This window comes from Macaca thibetana, chromosome 14, assembly GCF_024542745.1.
Source record: "Macaca thibetana thibetana isolate TM-01 chromosome 14, ASM2454274v1, whole genome shotgun sequence".
NCBI classification, from domain to species: Eukaryota; Metazoa; Chordata; class Mammalia; order Primates; family Cercopithecidae; genus Macaca; species Macaca thibetana.
In genome coordinates this window covers 50,619,753-50,641,835 of record NC_065591.1, presented here as the reverse complement: position 1 = coordinate 50,641,835, position 22,083 = coordinate 50,619,753, and the positions used below count along the sequence as shown (strand labels likewise).

Sequence of the window (22,083 nt, the reverse complement as noted above, 5' to 3'; positions counted from 1 at the left end):
GGGGAGGGGAGGGATTGCATTGGGAGTTATACCTGATGTAAATGACGAGTTGATGGGTGCTGACGAGTTGATGGGTGCAGCACACCAACATGGCACAGATATACATATGTAACAAACCTGCACGTTATGCACATGTACCCTAGAACTTAAAGTATAATAATAATAATAATAATAATAAATAAATAAAAAGAAAAAAATATGAAATGGGAAATAAAGGATCCTGATAATCGAAATGAGATTATTTAGATAGATTTAAATAAATATTGCCTTGTATTTCCCAAATCCTGCTGATTCTTCCTGCTGGGAAATCGTCATTTCTCCTTGTGTTGATTGCCTGAAAGCCCTGTAATGACCTCACTTGAGATTCTTGATTTATAGGGGAATAAATCACTTCTAAATCCAACTCTGCTGTCCCTCATTTCTTTGAGATCCATAATTAAACTTAAATCCTGCAGATCTTAGAGGAATAAGTATTAAGTCTGAATACCAGAATAATTTACCAATTCATATTGGTAGAAACCTGCGGGATATATATCTGAATAGACTTAAGGGTGTTAGACCAGGGAGAAAGGAAGATGTACCTACCAGATATTCTGGAGTCAGTGTATTAGCTTGAGCAACTGGCAGTGGCTCTAACAGTTTGCCTCATGAGTTGTCTAAAGTATAGGCATCAGATGAAGTAGAACTGTGAAACTTCCTTGTGTACTGTAGAGGAAGGAATCCAGAAGCTTATCATGATAAGATGTTGAAATGGGGTGATCATATTCAATTTTATCACCCATCCCTAACTTTATCCTCAAGAAGTATCCTCCTTTATCACAGTGCTGGGAAATTTATTTCAACATTAATTCCTGGAGAGTGAAATGCTATGCTGATCCTATAGCCAGAGTTAGGGGCTTATGGAATTTAGATGATAAAAGGATTTTGGACTGGGTTCATCTAATAATGGTAGTTAGCTGAACCACACCCATTTTCTGAATGCATTGAGTAAACATATTCAGCAGCTGGCAGAATCACTTCATCAATTCCTTGATCTTTGGAAAGAGGATCATCATTGTAGGAAGGATCAAATGGAATCTCCAGGAATTGCCTCATTCTGGCAAAACAGTGAACCAAAAGCAATATACTACATTCATAGATGAGTTGCAGAAATCAGTGCTACTATCAAGTACTTAATAGATGCAGGAATGGTGATTTCCATCACATTGCTGTTCAACTTAATTATATAGGTTTTACACAGGATAAGTAGATCCTGGAAAATGATGGATTATTCTCAACGTAATCAGGTGGTTACTGTAGTTGCCACAGCTGTTCCAGATGTGGTCTCTTCTTTTAATAAGTCAACCTAACTTGTGATATTTGGCACAGAGCAATTGATCTGGAGAGTTGTCTTCCCTCCATAACTCTTAGCAAAATTCACAAGAAGACATATATTTACATCTGGCAGGCATCACAGTACACTTCTGTTGTCTTAGTTCTGGGCTATGTCAAGTCTTTCATTCTCTGTTATAATCTAATCTGGTCCCATAAGTTATCAAGGTCATCCATTACATTGATGAGATAATGATGAGTAGCTCCACGGAGCAAGAAGTAACAAATATCCTAGATGCCTTCATAATAGTGCCCGCAGATGAGAGATGAGAAAAATTGCACAAAAATTCAGAGATCTGTCATATCATTGAAGTATATTAGGGATCCAGTGGTCTAGGACATGTTGAGATATTTCCTCTGAGTTGAGGGATAACTGATACATTTGAAATTCTCTACATAAAGGGCTCTTTGGATTCTGAAGGCAAATTCATGACTTCTGAGTACTATTGCTTCAAAATAGTACTGTAAGGCTGTGTATGCAACCCAGAGCAAGAGAAACATGTGAAGCAATTTCTACTTGTGCAAATTACTCTGCCATTTTTCCATCTGACTGCCAAAAGAAAATGTCTTTTGCAGATAGAATGCCCTGTGGAGTCTCTGGAAGACCGCTACAAGATAATTACAGTGTAAATACTTGGAGTTTTGAGACAAAACCAGGCAGCTTTCCTCAGATAATTATTTTCCTTTCTGTAAAAGCAGCTAAATTGTTGTTGCACTTTGGTAGAATCTGAATACTTGGCCATGGGCGCTAGGTTACCATGTTACCTGCCCATAATGAACTTGGGGCCCTTTGATCCTCCAGTTCATAAATTTGTCATGTGCAGTAGTTCTCGATCATCAAGGAGAAGAATTACTTACAATATTAGTTTTGAGTTGCTCCTAAAAGCACAGAACATAAGCTCAGACTTCCATGACGTTTATTCCTAATACACCAATACCTCTTCCTTAATCCATAGTTACAGCTTCTTGGGGAATTCTCTATGACCAGTTGACTTAAAGAGAAAAATCAGTGGCCCTGGTTTATAGATAGTTCTGCCCAATATGCCAGTACTTCCTGAAAATGGGTAGCTACAGCATTGTAGGATCACTCAAGGGTATCCTTTGAAAGGTAATAAAGTAAATCCTTCCAGTAAGCAGATCAAGCTGTGAATCAGTTGGTCAAGAAAGAGACATGGCCAGCTGAAAGGATCTATATTGATTTATGGTCAATAGCTAAGAACTTCCTTGGATGCTTTGGGATTTAGAAGGAAAAATATTTTAAAATTAGAGTTTTTAATTGGACAAGGAGTTTTTGTTAGGAGGTTTATGGCTAACCTTCCCAGAGTGGTGAATATTTGTTTGCCAGGTGAATGCCTACTATGATGCTTAATTTTACATGTCAACTTGGCTGGGCAGTAGTACCTACATATTTGGTCAGACATTAATTTTAATATTTCCCTCAGGGTATATTTTTGGATGAGATTAACATTTAAGTTGATGTACTTTAAGTAAAGCAGATAACCCTCCATAGGTCACTGGGGTTCATCCAATTATTTGAAGGCCTTAATAGAAACAAAGACTGACCTCCTCTGAGCAAGCAGGAATTCCACCAGTAAACAACCTTCAGACTTGAACTGCAATATCAGCTCTTCCTTGGGTCTTTAGCCAACCAGCCCACCCTGCAGATTTTGGACTTGCCAGCATTCTTAATTTCATGAGCAAGTTCCTTAAAATAAATCTCCTCTCTCTATATATATGTGTGTGTATATATATATGTATGTATATATGTATATATGTGCATATATGTGTGTGTATACACACACACACACATCCTATTGTTTATGTTTCTCTGAATAACCCTCACTAATATATAATACTTACCAAAGGCCATTCACTGTAAAGAAGGCTCTCGATGATCAGGTGGACAAAATGATCTCTTATCTTATAGCTATCAGTCTCTTTCCCTGTGTACTGGAGTTCTTATTCCGTGGGTTTATGCACGCAACAACTAAGTGTGTTAGTCAGTTCTGACATTGCTATAAGGAAATACCTGAGACTGAGTAATTTATGAAAGAAAGAGGCTTAATTGAGTCACAATTCTGCAGGCTGTACAGGAGGCATGACTGGAGAGGCCTCAGGAAACTTAACAATTATGGCTAAAAGGTGAAGGGGAAGAAAAGCACCTTCTTCACAGGATGGCAGAAAGGAGAAATGCAAGCAGGGGAAATGCCAGATGCTTATAAAACCGTCAGATCTTGTGAGACTCACTATTATGAGAACAGCCTGGAGAAAACTGCCCCCATGATCTGGTTACCTCTACCCTTAGTCCCACCCTTGACATGTGGGGATTATAGGGTTACAATTCAAGATGAGATTTTGGGTGGGAACACAACCAAAACATATCCCTATGATGGAAAGAATAGAGATATTATGTATGGGCTAAATACCATGGGCTTCTTCTCTACAGCTCACCTGGCTCAGGCCTCTGCTGAGTGCCTTGCTCTCCAGTAAGAGAGACCAATGGTGAGTCCTTAATAAGGCACCATTCCCTGAGGGAACATCCAGACATTCGGGTGGTGGTAGGTTGATTGCATTGGACCCTTTCCTTTATGGAAGAGACAGCTTTTGTTCTCACTTATTGTGGATGTGGATTTATCTTCATTGTCTGTAGTGCTTCACCATCGCCATCCTTGAACTTACTTAATGCCTTATTTACCATCAGGTTATTATAGGTAGTATTGCATCTGATCAAGAAACTAATTTTTCTGCAAATTGTGGCAATGGGCTTATGCCCACAGAGTTTACTAATCTTTCCATGAACCTTATCAGTCTACATCAGACCTGAGAGAATGGTAGAATGACATCTTTAAGACTCAGATGGGGTTCCTGCTAGGCGTAAATATTATGTGGAACTAGAGTACTGTCCCACAAGATGTGATTTGTTCTTTGAACTGATGCCATTATGTGATATTCTCTTCCATTGGTTGAAATACCTGTTTTTGTGCTGGTACCATGCTGTTTTTTGTTTGTTTGTTTGTTTTTGAGACAGGGTCTGGCCCTGTCACCTAGGCTGGAGTGCAGTGGCATGATCTCAGCTCACTGAAACCTCTGCTTCCTGGGCTCAAGCCATCCTCCCACCTCAGCCTCCTGAGTAACTGGGAGTACAGGTGCATGCCATCATGGCTGCTAACTTTTTTTTTTTTTTTTTTTTGTATTTTTTTTATAGAGATGGGGTTTCACCATGTTTCTCAGGCTGTTCTCAAACTCCTGAGCTCAAGTGATCCACCTGCTTTGGCCTCCCAAAGTGGTGGGATTATAGGCATGAGCCACCGTGCCTGGCCCATGCTATTTTGATTACTATTGCTTTGTAATAGATTTTGAAATCAGGTAGTCTGATGCCTCCAGCTTTGTTCTTTTTGCTCAAGATTGCTTTGGCTACTTGGAATCTTTTTGTGGTGCCATATGAATTTTAGGATTGTTTTTTCTGTTTCTCTGAAAAATGTCATTTTTTTGTTTGTTGCTAAGTATGTAGAAATGCAATTGGTCTTTGCATGTTTATCTTGTTCCCTGCTAACTTGATGAACTAATTTATTAGTTCTAATAGTTTTTCAGTAGATTTCTTGGGATTTCCTACATATATGAGATTAGGCCATCTGTGAATAAAGATAGTTTTGCATCTTCATTTCTAATCTGGATGTCTTTTACTGAGGCCTCCTTTTAAATGTGTCAGCAAATTTTTAAAATCACAGTTTTCTGAAATGAAGTGAATAAATGGGATTCAAAATAGTTATGTTTCATTGCCCTTGCCAACTGTGTTGTTTTTCATACTGTTTTTTTTAAACATATATAAGCTAATGTTTTAAGATCCTAATATATAAATTCCAAGTAATTACTGAATTTAAAAGGAAATCTTTTGCCATTTTTGAGTTTTAAAATATATTTTAAAATTGTAGGGAAAATCCAGAATGTGTATCACATAGGAAAATTCAAATTATTGACTCTGTATTGATATTTAAAGTCTTATTAGAAATTTGATTACTTACATATATCATTATGCATAGATTTAACTGCCTCTTGTTTACTTTTTATAATTATTTAAAAAATACCTCTAAGCCGGTGTGGTGGTACCTAACTCCAGTCTAAGCTACTCAGGTGGCTGAGGGCAGGTCAATTGAGGTGAAGAATTTGAGGGTATAGTGTACTATCACGATTGGACCTATGAATAGCTAGCTGCTGCACTCCAACCTGGGCATCATAGCAAGACCCCATCTCTAAAAACATAAATTAAAAAAAAAATGCTCTAGCGTGGGCTGTTCCAAAACTTAATTTTGGTACAAATTATAAATAGGATGAAAATGATGAGGTATATTTACAGTTGTCACTAGTATATTAAAGTCATGTTAAAAAATTATTGTGATGGTTATATTGAGTCAACTAAAATAGGATTAAATAATTCTTTTGGACTTTAACAAGCCAGAGCATTATTTCTAGGTTCCCCCAATGAATACAACCAAGGAAACTTTGTACCTAGTATCTGTGGTTTTATGTGTCTACTTTAAATATAGTTTCTTTTTCCTTATACTTTTTACAGATTTCTTTCGCAAAAATAATAGAATGATCATCTAGATAGATAAAGCCACCAAAATAGAAAAAAGAAGAAATCAATGGCAAGATATTAAGACACCAAAAGCACAGTATGGATAGTGAACGTGTTGTTTCTAAGAGGATAAAAATAGACTTATGTTGACTGAGATGTTCCCCAGTTTTCCATGCCTTTTCATTTTCCATCATTTTTTATTCCATTATATTATATGGAGCTTCATGAAAGAAAACAAAAGGGAGATAAGGAGTTGTAGTTAGGGCTACAAATGAAATGTAATCTTCCTGGATGAGATTTGAAAAGCATCTATGTAGAGAAGCTTAGTTTGGTAAGATATTAAATTCCTAAATCTTTGTAATGTTTTCATCAAATTTTATTCTCTAGTATTGCCTTTTTCTGTTATATACCCTGGCCATTATATCTATCTAGTCATTAAATAGCAAATATTTAGAAAATCAGAGGTTTTTAAAATTATTATTTGCCTGAGTAAGACAGCATCACACTGGTGTGAGAATCCTATCATGTCTTGTAAAGTAAGCAACTTCAGAGTCAGATTTAACACTGTTTCTCTCTACTAATATTTTAAGTTGGGAATAATATACTCTTTTAAGTTCATAGATTTTAGTTCTTACTTAAATCAGCAAATAAAATAAGTAATCATATTACCCATGAGAATCCCCTCCGTAGCAAAATTGTGAGGAATTTGTGTGCTAATGCTGGTTTATTTTGCAATTTATTTTTTCTCAGATTCTGATGGTAGAATTAACCATGGGCGAATTGCTTATATTTCTTCGAAGAGCTGCTCTATTCCAGATGAGAGTTATGGCTGCCTGTCTTCAAACATCCCTGCATTAGAATTGATGGCTCTATACGTGGCAGCTGCCATGCATGATTATGACCACCCAGGGAGGACAAATGCATTTCTAGTGGCTACAAATGCCCCTCAGGTAGGAAATATTTTTCAGAACCTTTAAAGAGTAATTCTGAAATTTTCAATCATGCTGTGTATCCCTTTGTAAATCATTATTCAATTGAATCATATAGCCATTCCATCTGACTTTAAGACCCTACATTTTAATTAATTGGATAATAACACATGGCATTAATGTGATGTGTGCTAGGAAATTAGGGGGAAAATCAACTTCTTCAACTAGAAAATAATGAACAGTTTTTGAAATAACTCATTGTTTTGTGAAATTCTAGAGTCCTTTATTGTCAGTATTTTTGTCTTTTATCAAACCAACAAAACTCTGACTGTATTTAAGATTTCTGTTCCTAGTTAGGCCCATTGTATGGCTAGAAAGCTATAGTGGTTGAGAACTATTCATCTTTTTTGTTGTTCTCTTGTTTCCCTAAAGATTTGCCTTAATACCAGACCTTAAATCTCTTATCTCTGAATATATTCATGTATGTAAAAATTATTCTGGTATATTATTTTTGTACCTAGTATAGCTGATAAGATATAAAATTCCTTTAAGGTCACAATTTGCATGAGGAGGCAAGAGTTCCCAACAAATAGATACTATAATTGCAGTAGCTTTAAACATTAGGACTTGGAACTAAATATGTGTTTGGTTTTTGTTTTTTGAGATGGAGTCTTGCTCTGTCACCCAGGCTGGAGTGCAGTGGCTCGGTTCACTGCAAGCTTGGCCCCCTGGCTTCTTGCCATTCTCCTGCCTCAGCCTCCCAAGTAGCTGGGACTACAGGCGCCCGCCACCATGCTCGGCTAATTTTGTTTTGTTTTGTTTTGTTTTTAGTAGAGACGAGGTTTTGCTGTGTTAGCCAGGATGGTCTGGATCTCCTGACCTCGTGATCCATCTGCCTTGGCCTCTCAAAGTGCTGGGATTACAGGCGTGAGCCATCATACCTGGCCCTAAATACATGGTTTTAAGTAGAATTTAGTGTGGTTGTGGTTTAAGCAGATTTTTGTGTGGTAGCTGGGTTTGTTTATGCTGGGGATTCCTAAAATGTCATCTGTGTGTTTCTAATTGGATGCTTTATGAAGAGTAGGTACTCACTGACTGTTGCTGAATTCATCTCACTTCCCACTTCTTTATTCTATGTTTAAACCTTGGCTCTGATCCTTTCATTTTCTGTAGCCGTTTTCTGTTTTTCTTTTTTTACTTCAATCTCTTTCATATACTCCAACTTTTTTAAATATAGGAGATATAGTCTCTTGAATTGTGAGCATGTGTGTCGGGGTTGGGGGAAGGAATGTAGGGAACTATGAATATGTATATGTGTAAATGGGTATAATAGAGTGTGTGTGTGTGTGTGTGTGTGTGTGTGTATGGGTTAAAAGGGCCATATGATTCATTTTTCCAGTGAGACTTTATTAATAGCTCATGATTTCCACAGGTAACTTTCTGATGAATGTAAATCTAGGTACTAGTAGTTGCCCACTTTCTAAGTGTTATTTTTTAAAAAAGTACCTTCTAAGTGGCACATATTTTCTTATTTGCAATACAATTCTGTAAGAATCAGATGCCCATTCTCTCAAACCTAGCACATCCTAATCTTTGAAAATCCTAGTCCTTTGGTGAATCATAGACCTGAGGAGTAGTGGCATAGTGGAAAAAGCACTGGACTTGAGATTAAAAGTCCTGTCTTAGATTTCTGATTGCCCACTTATTAGCTGTATGACCTCAAATAAAGGTTTATTCCTCTGAACCTAAAAATAGTTATCTGATATGATTAAGGAGATAACATATGGAAGGTTTTATACTGTTTCCGATGGCATGAGAAGCTTCTGAATCAGAAATCACGTAGGTAGAAATTACTTACTGTTCTAGTCCACTCTGTTGTTTTGTTTTGTTTTGAGATGGTGATGGAGTCTCACTTTGTCACCCAGGCTGGAGTGCAATGACATGATCTTGACCCACTGCAACCTCCACCGCCTGGATTCAAGTGATTCTCCTGCCTCAGCCTCCCAAGTAGGTGGGATTACAGGCGCCTGCCACCATGCCGGCTAATTTTTGTATTTGTAGTAGAGATGGGGTTTCACCATGTTGACCAGGCAGGTCTCAAACTCCTGACCTCAGGTGATCTGCCCACCTCGGCCTCCCAAAGTGCTGGGATTACAGGCATGAGCTACCATGCCGGCCTACTCTCTGTTTTTATTACTGCTTTCATTTTTGTAAAGTATATCCTCCCTCGAGGATGTTACAAATGAGTGAATTCCAATGTTAACTCTCACATGAAGATAATTTAAAACAGTGTTATATGAATGCAACTTATACAAGTTGCGTACTCAACTGTTATCCTAATCAAAATACAGTCATGAAGTCTGAACATGATATCAATCATCATGTTATTTCTAACTTCTCATTGTTAAGAATTGCCATTAGATGAAGCCATAGGAAGTGCTAGAATGGAAAGGAGATGGATTAGAGAGTTCAGCTGTGAAAATGTATAGCCTCTTACCTAGTTTCCTTGCTTGTTCCCTGCTCTCCTTCAGTCTGTTCTCAACACATGTCAGCCAGAATGTGACCCTGTTTAAGTGTGTTGCATCACTCTGTCCCAGACTCTCTTGCCAGGTGCTGTGGCTTACACCTGTAATCTCAATGCTTTGGGTGGCTGAGACATTAGGATTGCCTGAGCCTAGGAGTTTGAGATCAATCTGGGCAACATTTGAGACCCTGTTTCAAAACAAATAAAAAAACAAAAAAGTAAACTCTCCAATGGCATTCACCTTACCCCTAGTAAATGACAATCATAAAATGTTCTGCAAGGCCCTGCATTATTGGCCCCATTAAGTCTTTTTATTTTTATTTTTATTTTTATTTATTTATTTTTTTACTGACTCAAGTCTAGTCTCACTGGCTTCCTTGCTAATACCATCTCTGTCCCTTTCTGAGAGTGTTTGCACTTTCTGTTCTCCCTGCCCAGAGGGCTTTTCCTTTAGATATCCGTATATTCATTTTGTCACCTCCTTCCATCTAAAATTTCTTCCTTATACCACTATGTTCCTTCTCTGCTTTTTTTCCATAGCAGTGACCATTTAGGATACTATATATTTTGTTTATGTACTTTGTTTTTTATATGTATCTCCTCAATGGAATATAAAGTTCCACAAGGGCAGGGATTTTTGTCTTTTATTCCATAATACCTAGAGTAGTGCTTGACATACAAAAAGCATTTAGTAAATATTTGTTGAATGTTGAAGGATGTCTGAATTCTTTGCTCTGTAGTACTCCTAGGTTTTCTGAAATATATTCTGTGCTTCCCAAAGTAACAAAGTTTATGAGGCCTTCTTCAACTAGCACCTGTGAGATAAGGACCCTTGTAAAAGTCTACGGCTTAATGTGGTTAAGTAGCAAAGTAGGTTCTTTCATCTTTGGAAACTCAGTGGGTCTAGTCAGGCCATAATTAATAAAAGATATTATAGTTCCGGTGTGTTATAGACAGTAGCATATAATACCACCAGCTGGGTCAAGCATTCTTTTTCATTCTCATGGCAAGGAATGTGTGCTAGAAAGATACACGAGGATTCTTAACATGAAAGAAGGTGATACATATAGCCAGGTATATCCCAGAGGAATGTCAGTATTAATAAGATTCTAAGAGATTTCTGAGCTGTTTCCAAATGAAAAGTTGGCTGAAAGATGGAGGTTAGTGCTGAAGATAGTAAAATTTCTGGAATATTTTTATGAGACTGGGTAAAAGGAAACACAGTTTTAAGTTGAGATTTGTAAATGTTTTCTCTCCCAAAATATGGATTAAGATGACTAAACACATGAATCTGTTTCCCCTTCTTCCTGAGAATGCATTAAAATGATAGTAAGATATGAAGTTCATTACAACAGAGAGCAATAAGAGGATGATAGGTATTATCACCAGCAGATAAAAAAATTTTTATAACATTTCTGGAAAATGAAAAGTGGATGAATATTGACAGATAAAACAAAAGTACCCAGCATAGCTGGAACCCCACAGAGACTCCTGTTACCATTTGCTCCTGCTTGCTCTCTCTGTACACACACACACCTTTAATCAGAGTGACTACAACCCTATGTTTACCTCCAGGCAGAAAACTCATCTCTTAGATATTGAAGGAAACTGCCTGGAGAGTAACAACAGTTCCTAAAGTGGGTATTAGTAGTTCAAAGTAAATTTCTCTCATTCTAGACATCTAATAGCTGGCACCCGTTATTCTAAAGCAAAACTTGCTAGGTAACAAACCCTATCCACATTTACATAGTTCCCACTCATTCATCCCAAGGGAAGACACTCCACAATAAAACATACATAACAGCAGAGAGAAATTACAACTGAAATCTAGAATTCATTGTGTGTGTGTGTGTGTCTAAGACAGGGTCTCACTCTGTTGCCAGGCTGGAGTGCAATGGCATGATCTTGGCTCACTGCAACCTCCGCCTCCAGGGTTCAAGCGATTCTCCTGCCTCAGCCTCCCGAGTGGCTGGAACTACAGGCGCATGCCACCATGCCCAACTAATTTTTGTATTTTTAGTAGAGATGGGGTTTCACCATGTTGGTCAGAATGGTCTCGATGTCTTGACCTCGTGATCCACCCACCTTGGCCTCCCAAAGTGCTGGGATTACAGATGTGAGCCACTGCACCTGATTTAGAATTCATTTTTCTATATACACAGATAACCAAGGATCATCAGACATGGCATTAATCACAAGCTTGGAAAGAAAAGGCTAAGATGGAAAGAATAACTGACCACAGGGAGAATCTAGGGAATAGAGAAGCATCTAATTATTTTTTTAAAAAGTATTATCAGAGAATTTGAAAAATACTGCATCCATAAAGTAAGAACAGGAAACTATAATAAAGGAACATCAGAGAACAAGTTAGGCTCTTAGAAACTAAAAATATTACTGCAGGAAATTTTAAAAATTCAATAAAAGCTTGGGAAGTAACAGTCCAGGTAGTCTCTCCCAGAACATAGACCAGGAAGATTAAAAGAAAATACAGGGAAGGAGAAGATAAGACATGGGGGACTAGGTCAAGATGTGACTAGTGGAAGTTCTAAAAAGAGGGGAGTCTTTGGATTGAAGGGGCTCACTAAGTGCCAGGAAAGTTGAATAGAGAAAAAATACTCAAACCCCACATGTAGCACATCATGGAAAAATTTCAGAACCCCAGAGATTTTATTTAAAAAAAAAAAACAAATTCCTGAGAAGATGAAAACAATACCTCTATAAAATAACAAAAATTCAACTGTCATTATATTTTTAGCAACAATAGATGCTAGACAATACTGGAATGAAGTCTCTAAAATTCTAGGGGAATTAATTCATTCATTTATTTGTTCAAGTATTTATTGGGTGCATATTGTGGGATAGGCACTATTTAGGCATTGTTATGTTGAATAAAACATGGGAAAAATCTTGCCTCTCATCGAACTTACATTCTAGTACAGCAAGAAAATAAATAAATAAATAATGTGTGTGTGAGCAAGAGAGAGAGAGAGAGACAGAGCATGAGAAAGAGAGACCAAGCGACAGAGAGAGAAAGAGAAGATTATGACTTAAGAGCTAGGATAGAAGTAAAATGAGAGGAGATAGGAAGTGCTGGCTAAGAGTATTATTTTCAAGTTAGAGTTCTATATTCAGCTAAGCTACCGTTTTACATAAGAGCAAAATGATGAGATTCTCAGATATGCAGTGATTTTAAACAATCATATCTTGACCATCCTGAGAAAGTTATTTTAAAATGTATTTCAGCAAAACAAGGGTGGTAACTCAGATAAAGGAAGATAAGGGATTAATAGAAATTTTAGAACTGATGGGTTTGTCTCTGTGTCCCCACCCAAATCTCATCTCAAATTGTAGTCCTCACATGTGAAGGGGCAGGGCCCTGGTGTGAGGTGATTATGATTAGATCATGGGGGCGGGTTCTCCCATGCTGTTCTCATGATAGTGAGGGAGTTGTCACGAGATCTGATGGTTTAAAAGTGGTAGTCTCCCCTGTGTGTGCTCTCCCTCTTTCTCCTGCTATCTTGTGAAGAAGGTACCTGCCTCTCCTTTGCCTTCCACCATGACTGTAAGTTTCCTAAGGCTTCCCCAGCCATGTGGAACTGTGAGTCAATTAAACCTCTTCTGTTTATAAGTTACCTAGTCTCAGGTAGTATCTCTATAGCAGTGTAAACACAGAAAAGAACAAACCGAGAACAGTGTAAAAGAATCCTGAGATAACAGCTGTTCATCAAGACTATTTCTTTACCCTATAAAAAAAACAACAAAACTAGCTGCTTTGTGTTCTGTAGCACCTTATTTGTCTGCTCTCTACTGGATTTTTTTGAGTTGGAAGTATTATTTTTTAAAAGAACAGTCTTTCCTAATCTTTTCCACTTGAAGTGCCTGCCTTCTTAGTTGGCCAGGTGTGGTGGTTCACGCCTGTAATCCCAGCACTTTGGGAGTCCGAGGCGGGCAGATCACGTGGTCAAGAGATCGAGACCATTCTGGCTAACACAGTGAAACCCCGACTCAAGTAAAAAACACAAAAAATTAGCTGGGTGTGGTGGCGGGCGCCTGTAGTCCCAGCTACTCAGGAGACTGAGGCAGGAGAATGGCTTGAACCTGGAAGGCGGAGCTTGCAGTGAGCCGAGATTGTGCCACTGCACTCCAGCTTGGGCGACAGAACGTGTGTCTCAAAAAAAAAAAAAAAAAAAAGAAGTGCCTTCTTAGTCATGAGATAATGGCTATGACCTAGATTTTTTGTTAATGTTTCCTCCTGTTTCTTATGTTTTAAAAGGGGACATTTGTTCAGATTAGTCAGACTCATCCTTTGTATGATCTAAGTCCTTCTTCTGTCTGAAGGGTTTTCGCTTTGCTCTTAAGTGTTACTATTTGCTAAGATTCTGTCAGTTTGTATTAAACCCCTTCTCAGATCTTTCCAACTCAGAGGGTGAAAAGTAAGATTTATGACCAATTAATTTGTTTTGCCAAAGTATTGATGTATTTACTGTAGAGAGAAGGATCTATAGCCAGAAAAAGCAGGTAACAAAATGCTTTAGCACAAAGTCAAAGGATGTTAGTTTATTGCAGCTCCAAATGAGCTGGGGCCCTGTCTTTTTTCTCTACTTCTAAGACCCCGCAGTAAGAGCTGAGACGACTTTATCTGTTTGCTTGATTAGTTTTTCTTACTCAGTTTAAGCTTGGTCTGCTGCTCTCTGTGCTACCTTCAAGTATTCTTCTAAAGTAGAGTTGACATTTGCTTCCTACTTACTGCTTCATGATTCTTTCTTGCCCCCCACTCACCTTTGAGCTTGTGAATCTACTGGGGTCCAGCAGGGAACCCCTTCCACCTACTCTTCAGATAGGTTTTCTCCTTCTTATGCAGTGACTTGGTTAGCTTTTCTGTACCCATTCTCATTTTCACTATGTCTTTGAAGTTTCCAGTATGGTGATTATATCTAGATTCTAATACTGATTCAGACTTTTTTCCCCCCATTTTATATTTCTTTGGCATTTTCAAATGGTAATTTGAATGGTGAAAGAATTCTGAACTTGCTCATTTTTTTAAAAACTGATCTTGCTAGCTGTGAGTTTATTAAGTCAGCTAGCTTCACAGGACACTCATTGTACATTGTGTTTTATTGAGCCCAGAATCAGATTACTTCCTCCTGAACAGACAGAGCTGTTCTCATAGTTAAGTCTTTGTAACATTTGAGCATGAATTAGTCAAATCATTATTAAATGTAAATGACCCCTTAGGGAGTTTTTAAAGCTTACTCTTTGTTTGGTATTTATAATGTTTAGAAGTTGTATTACAGGTGGTATGAAATGCCTTTATATGGCTCATTGCAAAGTTTAAATCATACCATTGCTTTTATAAAATCAAATAGTGTAAAACATAATCAGTGTTATGCATCTGTGCTTAAAGCTAGGCTATAGCTAATTTTCACAAATAAGTAGAGCTATTCAATTAAGCTCTCAGAATATGTATCCTACCTGAGATCTCATTCTATCTGTCCTTCTTTCTCATTACACAGTAGGTTCCATGAAAACAGGGATAGGGTTTTAATTTTTATCCCTGGCCTTTAACACAACTTGGCTGTAGAAGCTTTTTAAAATAATTATATGCTTATTTAATAATTTAAAGAATTGCTTTATTTTTAGAGATGGAAGAGGCTTTAGAAATTCTATACTCCACTGATTTTAAGTCTGTATTCCAAAGTCCTAGAGTACTGAGAAGGTACCTCAGGGTCTTCCACTGGAGTGAAGTGTAGGAAAAGTGAGTAATTCCACACCATTTGAACCAGAGGATTTGTGTTTTTATCTGTTACATAGTTCTGTTTTACTCCCAGGCACTGTGTGAGGATGGGAATCCAGGATATGTCCGTCTCAGACAGGCAGGCCTCTTACTTACCCTGGACAGTACTCCTGCTTCCTCTTCTTTAGTCACCATCACCATTGACTCCAGAATGACTAAACAACAGAAATGTATTCTGAAACCTGCTCTAGATCCCTAATGACTTTATTCACAGTTTATCTGAGAAGGTTTTCTGATTAAATGAAATAGACCTCAAAATATCAACTTCACATCTCTTGGGAGGCAGCACAGGGTCTGCAAAGATAAACTTTAAAGATAAGTAACCCTTTCACTTACTAGCCATGTATGCTGGAAGGAAAGGTGTATCCTAACCTCTTTGCACTTCAGTTTACTCATTTATAAAATTATCACAACCTATTTTCACAGGCACTAAAATACCTGGTAAAATGCTAGTATATAGTAGGTATTCATTGTTTGTGTACTTCCAACCTGATATTAATGATATTAAAGTTTAATATCTTTGAGGTGTCTGCCTCATTTTTCTGTATTTCTTTTTAGGCAGTTTTATACAATGACAGATCTGTTCTGGAAAATCATCATGCTGCGTCAGCTTGGAATCTGTATCTTTCTCGCCCAGAATACAACTTCCTTCTTCATCTTGATCATGTGGAATTCAAGCGCTTTCGTTTTTTAGTCATCGAAGCAATCCTTGCCACAGATCTTAAAAAGCATTTTGATTTTCTTGCAGAATTCAATGCCAAGGTTTGTTATGAAAATTAGTGCCTGATTTAAAAAATCTTTATTGTCAGTGTTACTGATAAAATATGATTTTTAATGTTAAGTTAGAATTATTACTGCTTAGAAAGTAACAATAAATAGTTGATATAAAATAATATATATGCCTATATTTTAAAAAATAAACATTTTTATTGTTATGGTAACATTTCCTAAAATATTATTGCTTGCTATATTTTCTTTCAACACATAAACTTATACTATTGTGACTTTATTTCACATACTTTCACCTAGAAACAAACCAGTTATTTCAAATGAGTTTAAAGAGAGATTTGACAAAGCCATGCTTAGTGTCAAGTAAGACATTATATAAAATTAATTTTATGTGTTTCCTAAGAATCCAGTTAATTCTAAGAATCCAGTTAATTATGCCTACCTCACTGCACCTGTTATACCTTCTTTATATTAGTGATTCTTTAGCTGGCTAGTGTAGGGAAAAGGAAGCACCTTCTTCTGCTTGAGAATAATTCAGTCATTCAACAAGTATTTATTGGGATTGCCCACTATGTGCAGACATTGTACTAGGCCAAAGAACTCATATTCACCAGGGGATCAAGAATCACTGACCCAGTATGACAGTGGTACTCATGGGACTATGCTTTATCCCTCAGACATTTGAGGTGAAAAAAGTTGAGGACCACCGCTTTAGATTCCTGCCCTGGCTTGCAGGAAGCTGCTATTTTCTTGATGACTTTTGTGACCTAAAAGAAGCTGTACCTGCAGGGTAGAGAAACTGGTAACAAAGGAGTACTAGATTAAATCCGCTGGAAGGAGACCCTTATATATGTTGTTGTCATGACATTAATGAAATGCTTATGAAAATCAGTGAGAAATCAGGGTACCTTTAAAATTATTTCATAGTTGTATAGTTTTATTCACTTTAATTTTTAAATAAAATTCATTTAAGTGCTTAAGTCACCTTTTACAGGTAAAAGATTATCTAACACAATACTTTGAATGTGTATTCCGTAAAGACTTCTATTTTGAAGTCTCTCAAAAAAATGCCATATGAATGGGGCTCTAGACCTCCTATTAAGTTTCAGTCAAAAGAGCTCTTCTCTCAAGTGTTTTCTATGATGGTGTTCTACATAATTTTTTTTTTTTTCTGAAAGAGTTTGGTGCCAAAAAGCAACCATAACACTGAAGTTCAAAAGCTATGACATGGCTCATTCTTTTCATTTTTTACAAAATGAAATTTTAGTTCTTGAAAGGCTTTTTTTTTCCAGCTAATAATGACAATTATCATTTATTTAAATAACAATATTTAACACTTACCGTGAGCAAGACATTTTTTCATTTATTAATCCTCATAGCAGCATGGCTAGATTGGTATTACTTTTCCTACTTCATAGATGAAGAAAGTTAGATTCGAATAGATTAAGCAGTTTTTTCACTGTTACACACTGAATTTTTGATTCAGAATACAGCTTGCTGATTCATGACATTCTGAGTCAGGATTTAAAACTATAGGGCCAGCTTCTCAGACTTGTGTTCAGGTCACTATATCATTGCCTTTTACAGCAAGAACAAACTTCCCTAGCTTAAGTGTTCTTTTTTGAGGTAGAAATAAGTAGTTATAATTCTTATATGATTTTTTTGATATTGTGTATCTACTATACTTAATATATATGTGTATATATATACACACACATATAATTCATGATTCTTTGTGGTAATCACAAATATTGAAACCCATGGTTATATGTTTTTCTAGAAAGCATTTTTAGAAAGGAAATTTAACCAATAGAAGTCCATATTATGGAATAAATTGATTTTAAAAAGAACTATTTGCTGAACTAACTTTCTGTCATTTAGACAGGAAACAGTTTTAAGATAATTTGGTAAAAGCAAACAAAACAACAATTTTTTTAAATGCCTTCAGAACCTAAAATGAGTTTGTTTTTCCAAAATAGGCAAATGATGTAAATAGTAATGGCATAGAATGGAGTAATGAAAATGATCGCCTCTTGGTATGCCAGGTGTGCATCAAACTGGCAGATATAAATGGCCCAGCAAAAGTTCGAGACTTGCATTTGAAATGGACAGAAGGCATTGTCAATGAATTTTATGAGCAGGTAAGTTGAAACATGAGCTTGGTGGGATTTTTAAGAGCTGTCATAAGAAGACACTCCTCTTTGGGTTTTTGGATAGCTTTATTAAGTGTTTCAATTCTGAGTTGCTTTGACTGGGAAGGGTTAAAAATTGTTGCATTTGCTTTGGTTCTTAGTATTTTCTATGTTCTGTTTGCCATTGCTGTTAAAATTTAAAAAAATAACCTATTCCCTATCTTGAGTGAGCTGAATATACTCGTGAGTCTATAGGTAGGGCTGTTAGCAGCGGCAAATCCGTACGAGTCTGCAGCAACCTCAATTCTTGCCCCCTCAGAAGAAAGAATTCAACTGAGGGGCATAAGGCAGAGGGAGCGATTGAGGCAAGTTTTAGAGCAGAAGGGAAAGTTTATTTAAAAGCTTTAGAGCAAGAATGAAAGGAAGTAAAGTACACTTGGAAGAAGACCAGGAGGGCAACCTGAGAGATCAAGTGCATGGTTTGATCTTTGACTTGGAGTCTTATGCACTGGCATGCTTCCAGGGTTGTGTTACTTCTCCCAATTCATCCCTTGAGGTGGCTGTCGGATGTGCAGTGGCCTGCCAGCACTTGGGAGGGGCCACATACACGGTGTGTTTACTGAAGTTGTATTCATGCTCACTTGAGGCATTTTTCCCTTACCTGTCCAGAGTTCATGGAGGAAGGCTATATACCAATTAAACTTCACCATTTTGCCTCTTAGTGTACATGCTTGAGCCCACTCACCCAGCTCCTGAGATCTTATCAGGATACTGCTGATGACCAGCATCTATTGGGTGACTGCCTTACCTTGGTGCCAGCTGTGACCAATTATTATTTTAGAGAGACAGCTTAACCTATCACCTGATGGTCACCTGACATTTCTGATTGGGTTGGGGGCAGGCCCTCTCCTGCTCTGCCCATGTCTTTCTGACTACTTTCTATAACAAGGCTAGATGACATTATGATTCCAAGGTCTCTTTCAGCCCTGAGATTCTGTAACCTAGAATAATTTATTTCCAGATGAAGTGGTTTTTAAATTATTCAGGGTATGCTCAGAATATAAAGAATATCAATCCATTTTCAACTCTGCTATAAAAAGACTAACTCCCTGCCATAGGAACATCAACTGGGAAGAAATCTGGACAGAGGGCTACAAATGGAGAGAATAGACACTTAGTGGTTTTCAAGGATTCAAAGATATAAGCATGCTCTTTTGTTCTTAAATCTTTTTTTTTTGAGACAGAGGCTTGCTCTGTTGCCCAGGCTGTAGTGCAGCGGCACAATCTCAGCTCACTGCAACCTCTGCCTCCTGGGTTCAAGCGATTCTCCTGCCTCAGCCTCCTGAGTAGCTGGGATTACAGGCACACGCCACCATGCCTGGCTAATTTTTGTATTTTTAGTAGAGATGGGGTTTCACCATGTTGGTCAGGCTGGTTTCAAATTCCTGACCTCGTGATCCACCCACCTCAGCCTCCCAAAGTGTTGGGATTACAGACGTGAGCCACCATGCCCAGCTGTTCTTAAATCTTTAAATTTTTTTTTTCATTATTATTCTTTAAGTTCTGGGGTACATGGGCAGAACATGCAGTTTTGTTACATAGGTATACACGTGCCATGGTGGTTTGCTGCACTCATCAACCCGTCATCTACATTAGTTATTTCTCCTAATGCTATCCCTCCCCTACCGCCCCACCCCGTGACAGGCCCCCATGTGTCATGTTCCCCTCCTTGTGTCCATGTGTTCTCATTGTTCAACTCCCACTTATGAGTGAGAACACACAGTGTTTGGTTTTCTGTTTCTGTGTTTGCTGAGAATGATGGTTTCCAGCTACATCTATGTCCCTGCAAAGGACATGAACTCATCCTTTTTTTATAATTGCATAGTATTCCATGGTGAATATGTGCCACATTTTCTTTATCCAGTCTATCATTGATGGGCATTTGGGTTAGTTCTAAGTCTTTGAAAAGCGTTCCTGTTTCTCCACATCCTTTCCAGTATCTGTTGTTTCCTGACTTTAATGATCGCCATTCCAACTGGCATAAGAGGTTATCTCATTGTGGTTTTTATTTGCATTTTTCTAATGACTAGTGATGATGAGCTTTTTTCATATGTTTGTTGGCCACATAAATATCCCAAGACGCATAATCGTCTGATTCGCCAAGGTTGAATAAAGGAAAAAATGTTAAGGGCAGTCAGAGAGAAAGGCTGGGTTACTCTCAAAGGGAAGCCCATCAGACTACCAGTGGATCTCTCTGCAGAAACCATACAAGCCAGAAGAGAGTGGGGCCAATATTCAACATTCTTAAAGAAAAGAATTTTCTTTTTTTTTTTTAAGAAAAGAATTTTCAACCCAGAATTTCATATCCAGCCAAACTAAGCTGCTTAAGTGATGGAGAAATAAAATCCTTTACACACAAGCAAATGCTGAGAGATTTTGTCACCTCCAGACCTGCCTTACAAGAACTCCTGAAGGAAGCACTAAATATGGAAAGGAAAAACTGATACCAGCTACTGCAAAAACATGCCAAATTGTAAAGACCATCGACACTATGAAGAAACCGCATCAACTAATGGGCAAAATTAACTTGCTAGTATCATAATGACAGGATCAAATTCACACATAATAGTATTAGCCTTAAATATAAATGGGCTAAATGCCCCAATTAAAAGGCACAGACTGGCAAATTGGATAAAGAGTCAAGACCCATCAGTGTGCTGTATTCAGGAGACCCATCTCACATGCAAAGACACACATAGGCTCAAAATAAAGGGATGGAGAAAGATATACCAAGCAAATGGAAAGCAGAAAAAAAGCAGGGTTTGCAATCCTAGTCTCTGATGAAACAGACTTTAAACCAACAAAGGGATCAATTAATCAAGAACAGCTAACTATCCTAAATATGTATGCACCCAATACAGGAGCACCCAGATTCATAAAGCAAGTCCTTAGAGACTTACAAAGAGACTTAGACTCCCATACAACAATAATGGGAGATTTTAACACCCCACTGTTAACATTAGACAGATCAACGAGACAGAAAATTAACAAGGATATTCAGGACTTGAACTCAGCTCTGGACCAAGTGGACCTAATAGACATCTACAGAACTCTCCACCCCAAATCAACAGAATATACATTCTTCTCAGCACCACATCGCACTTGTTCTACAATTGACCACATAGTTGGAAATAAAACACTCCTCAGCAAATGGAAAAGAACAGAAATCATAACAAACAGTCTCTCAGACCACCGTGCAATCATATTAGAAATCAGGATTAAGAAACTCACTCAAAACCGCACAACTACATGGAAACTGAACAACCTGCTCCTGAATGACTACTGGGTACATAACAAAATTAAGGCAGAAATAAATAGACACAATGTACCAGAATCTCTGGGACATAGCTAAAGTGGTGTTTAGAGGGAAATTTATAGCACTAAATGCCCACAGGAGAAAGCGGGAAAGATCTAAAATCGACACCCTAACATCACAATTAAAAGAACTAGAGAAGCAAGAACAAACAAATTCAAAAGCTAGCAGAAGACAAGAAATAACTAAGATCAGAGCAGAACCGAAGGAAATAGAGACACAGAAAACCCTTCAAAAAAATCAATGAATCCAGGAGGTGATTTTTTGAAAAGATTAACAAAATAGACCACTAGCTAGATTAATAAAGAAGAAAAGAGAGAAGAATCAAATAGATGCAATAAAAAATGATAAAGGTGATACCACCACTGACCCCACAGAAATACAAACTATCAGAGAATACTATAAAATTTTTGGCATTAAAATAATCTTTCCACTTTGCTGAATCTGCCATTTTTGGGGTCCACTTTTGAGGCTTCCTACAGTGTAGGAGTGCATGATTTCCTGACATACCTAACATTTTGTTATCTCCAAAATAGCAAATACACCTTTTTGACTTTGGAATTATATTCCTTAGGAATCCTTGTTGGCCCTAATTATCAGGAAAGGTCAAGATATCTACCAGGTGAGGGCTTTCTTAACATGAGTGGAAAGTGGG

At 37.5% G+C, this 22,083-nt stretch overlaps 1 protein-coding gene across 2 annotated transcripts in view; it reads left to right on the top strand.

Annotated features, from left to right (window-relative positions):
* PDE3B (phosphodiesterase 3B) overlaps positions 1-22,083 on the top strand; it is a 215,513-nt gene that overhangs the window by 184,602 nt on the left and 8,828 nt on the right. For both annotated transcript variants that reach the window (XM_050759408.1, XM_050759409.1), the window contains 3 exons: positions 6,698-6,897; positions 15,753-15,956; positions 17,903-18,064. In XM_050759408.1, coding sequence (XP_050615365.1) covers positions 6,698-6,897; positions 15,753-15,956; positions 17,903-18,064 — 566 coding nt within the window. The remainder of the gene's footprint in view (positions 1-6,697; positions 6,898-15,752; positions 15,957-17,902; positions 18,065-22,083) is intronic.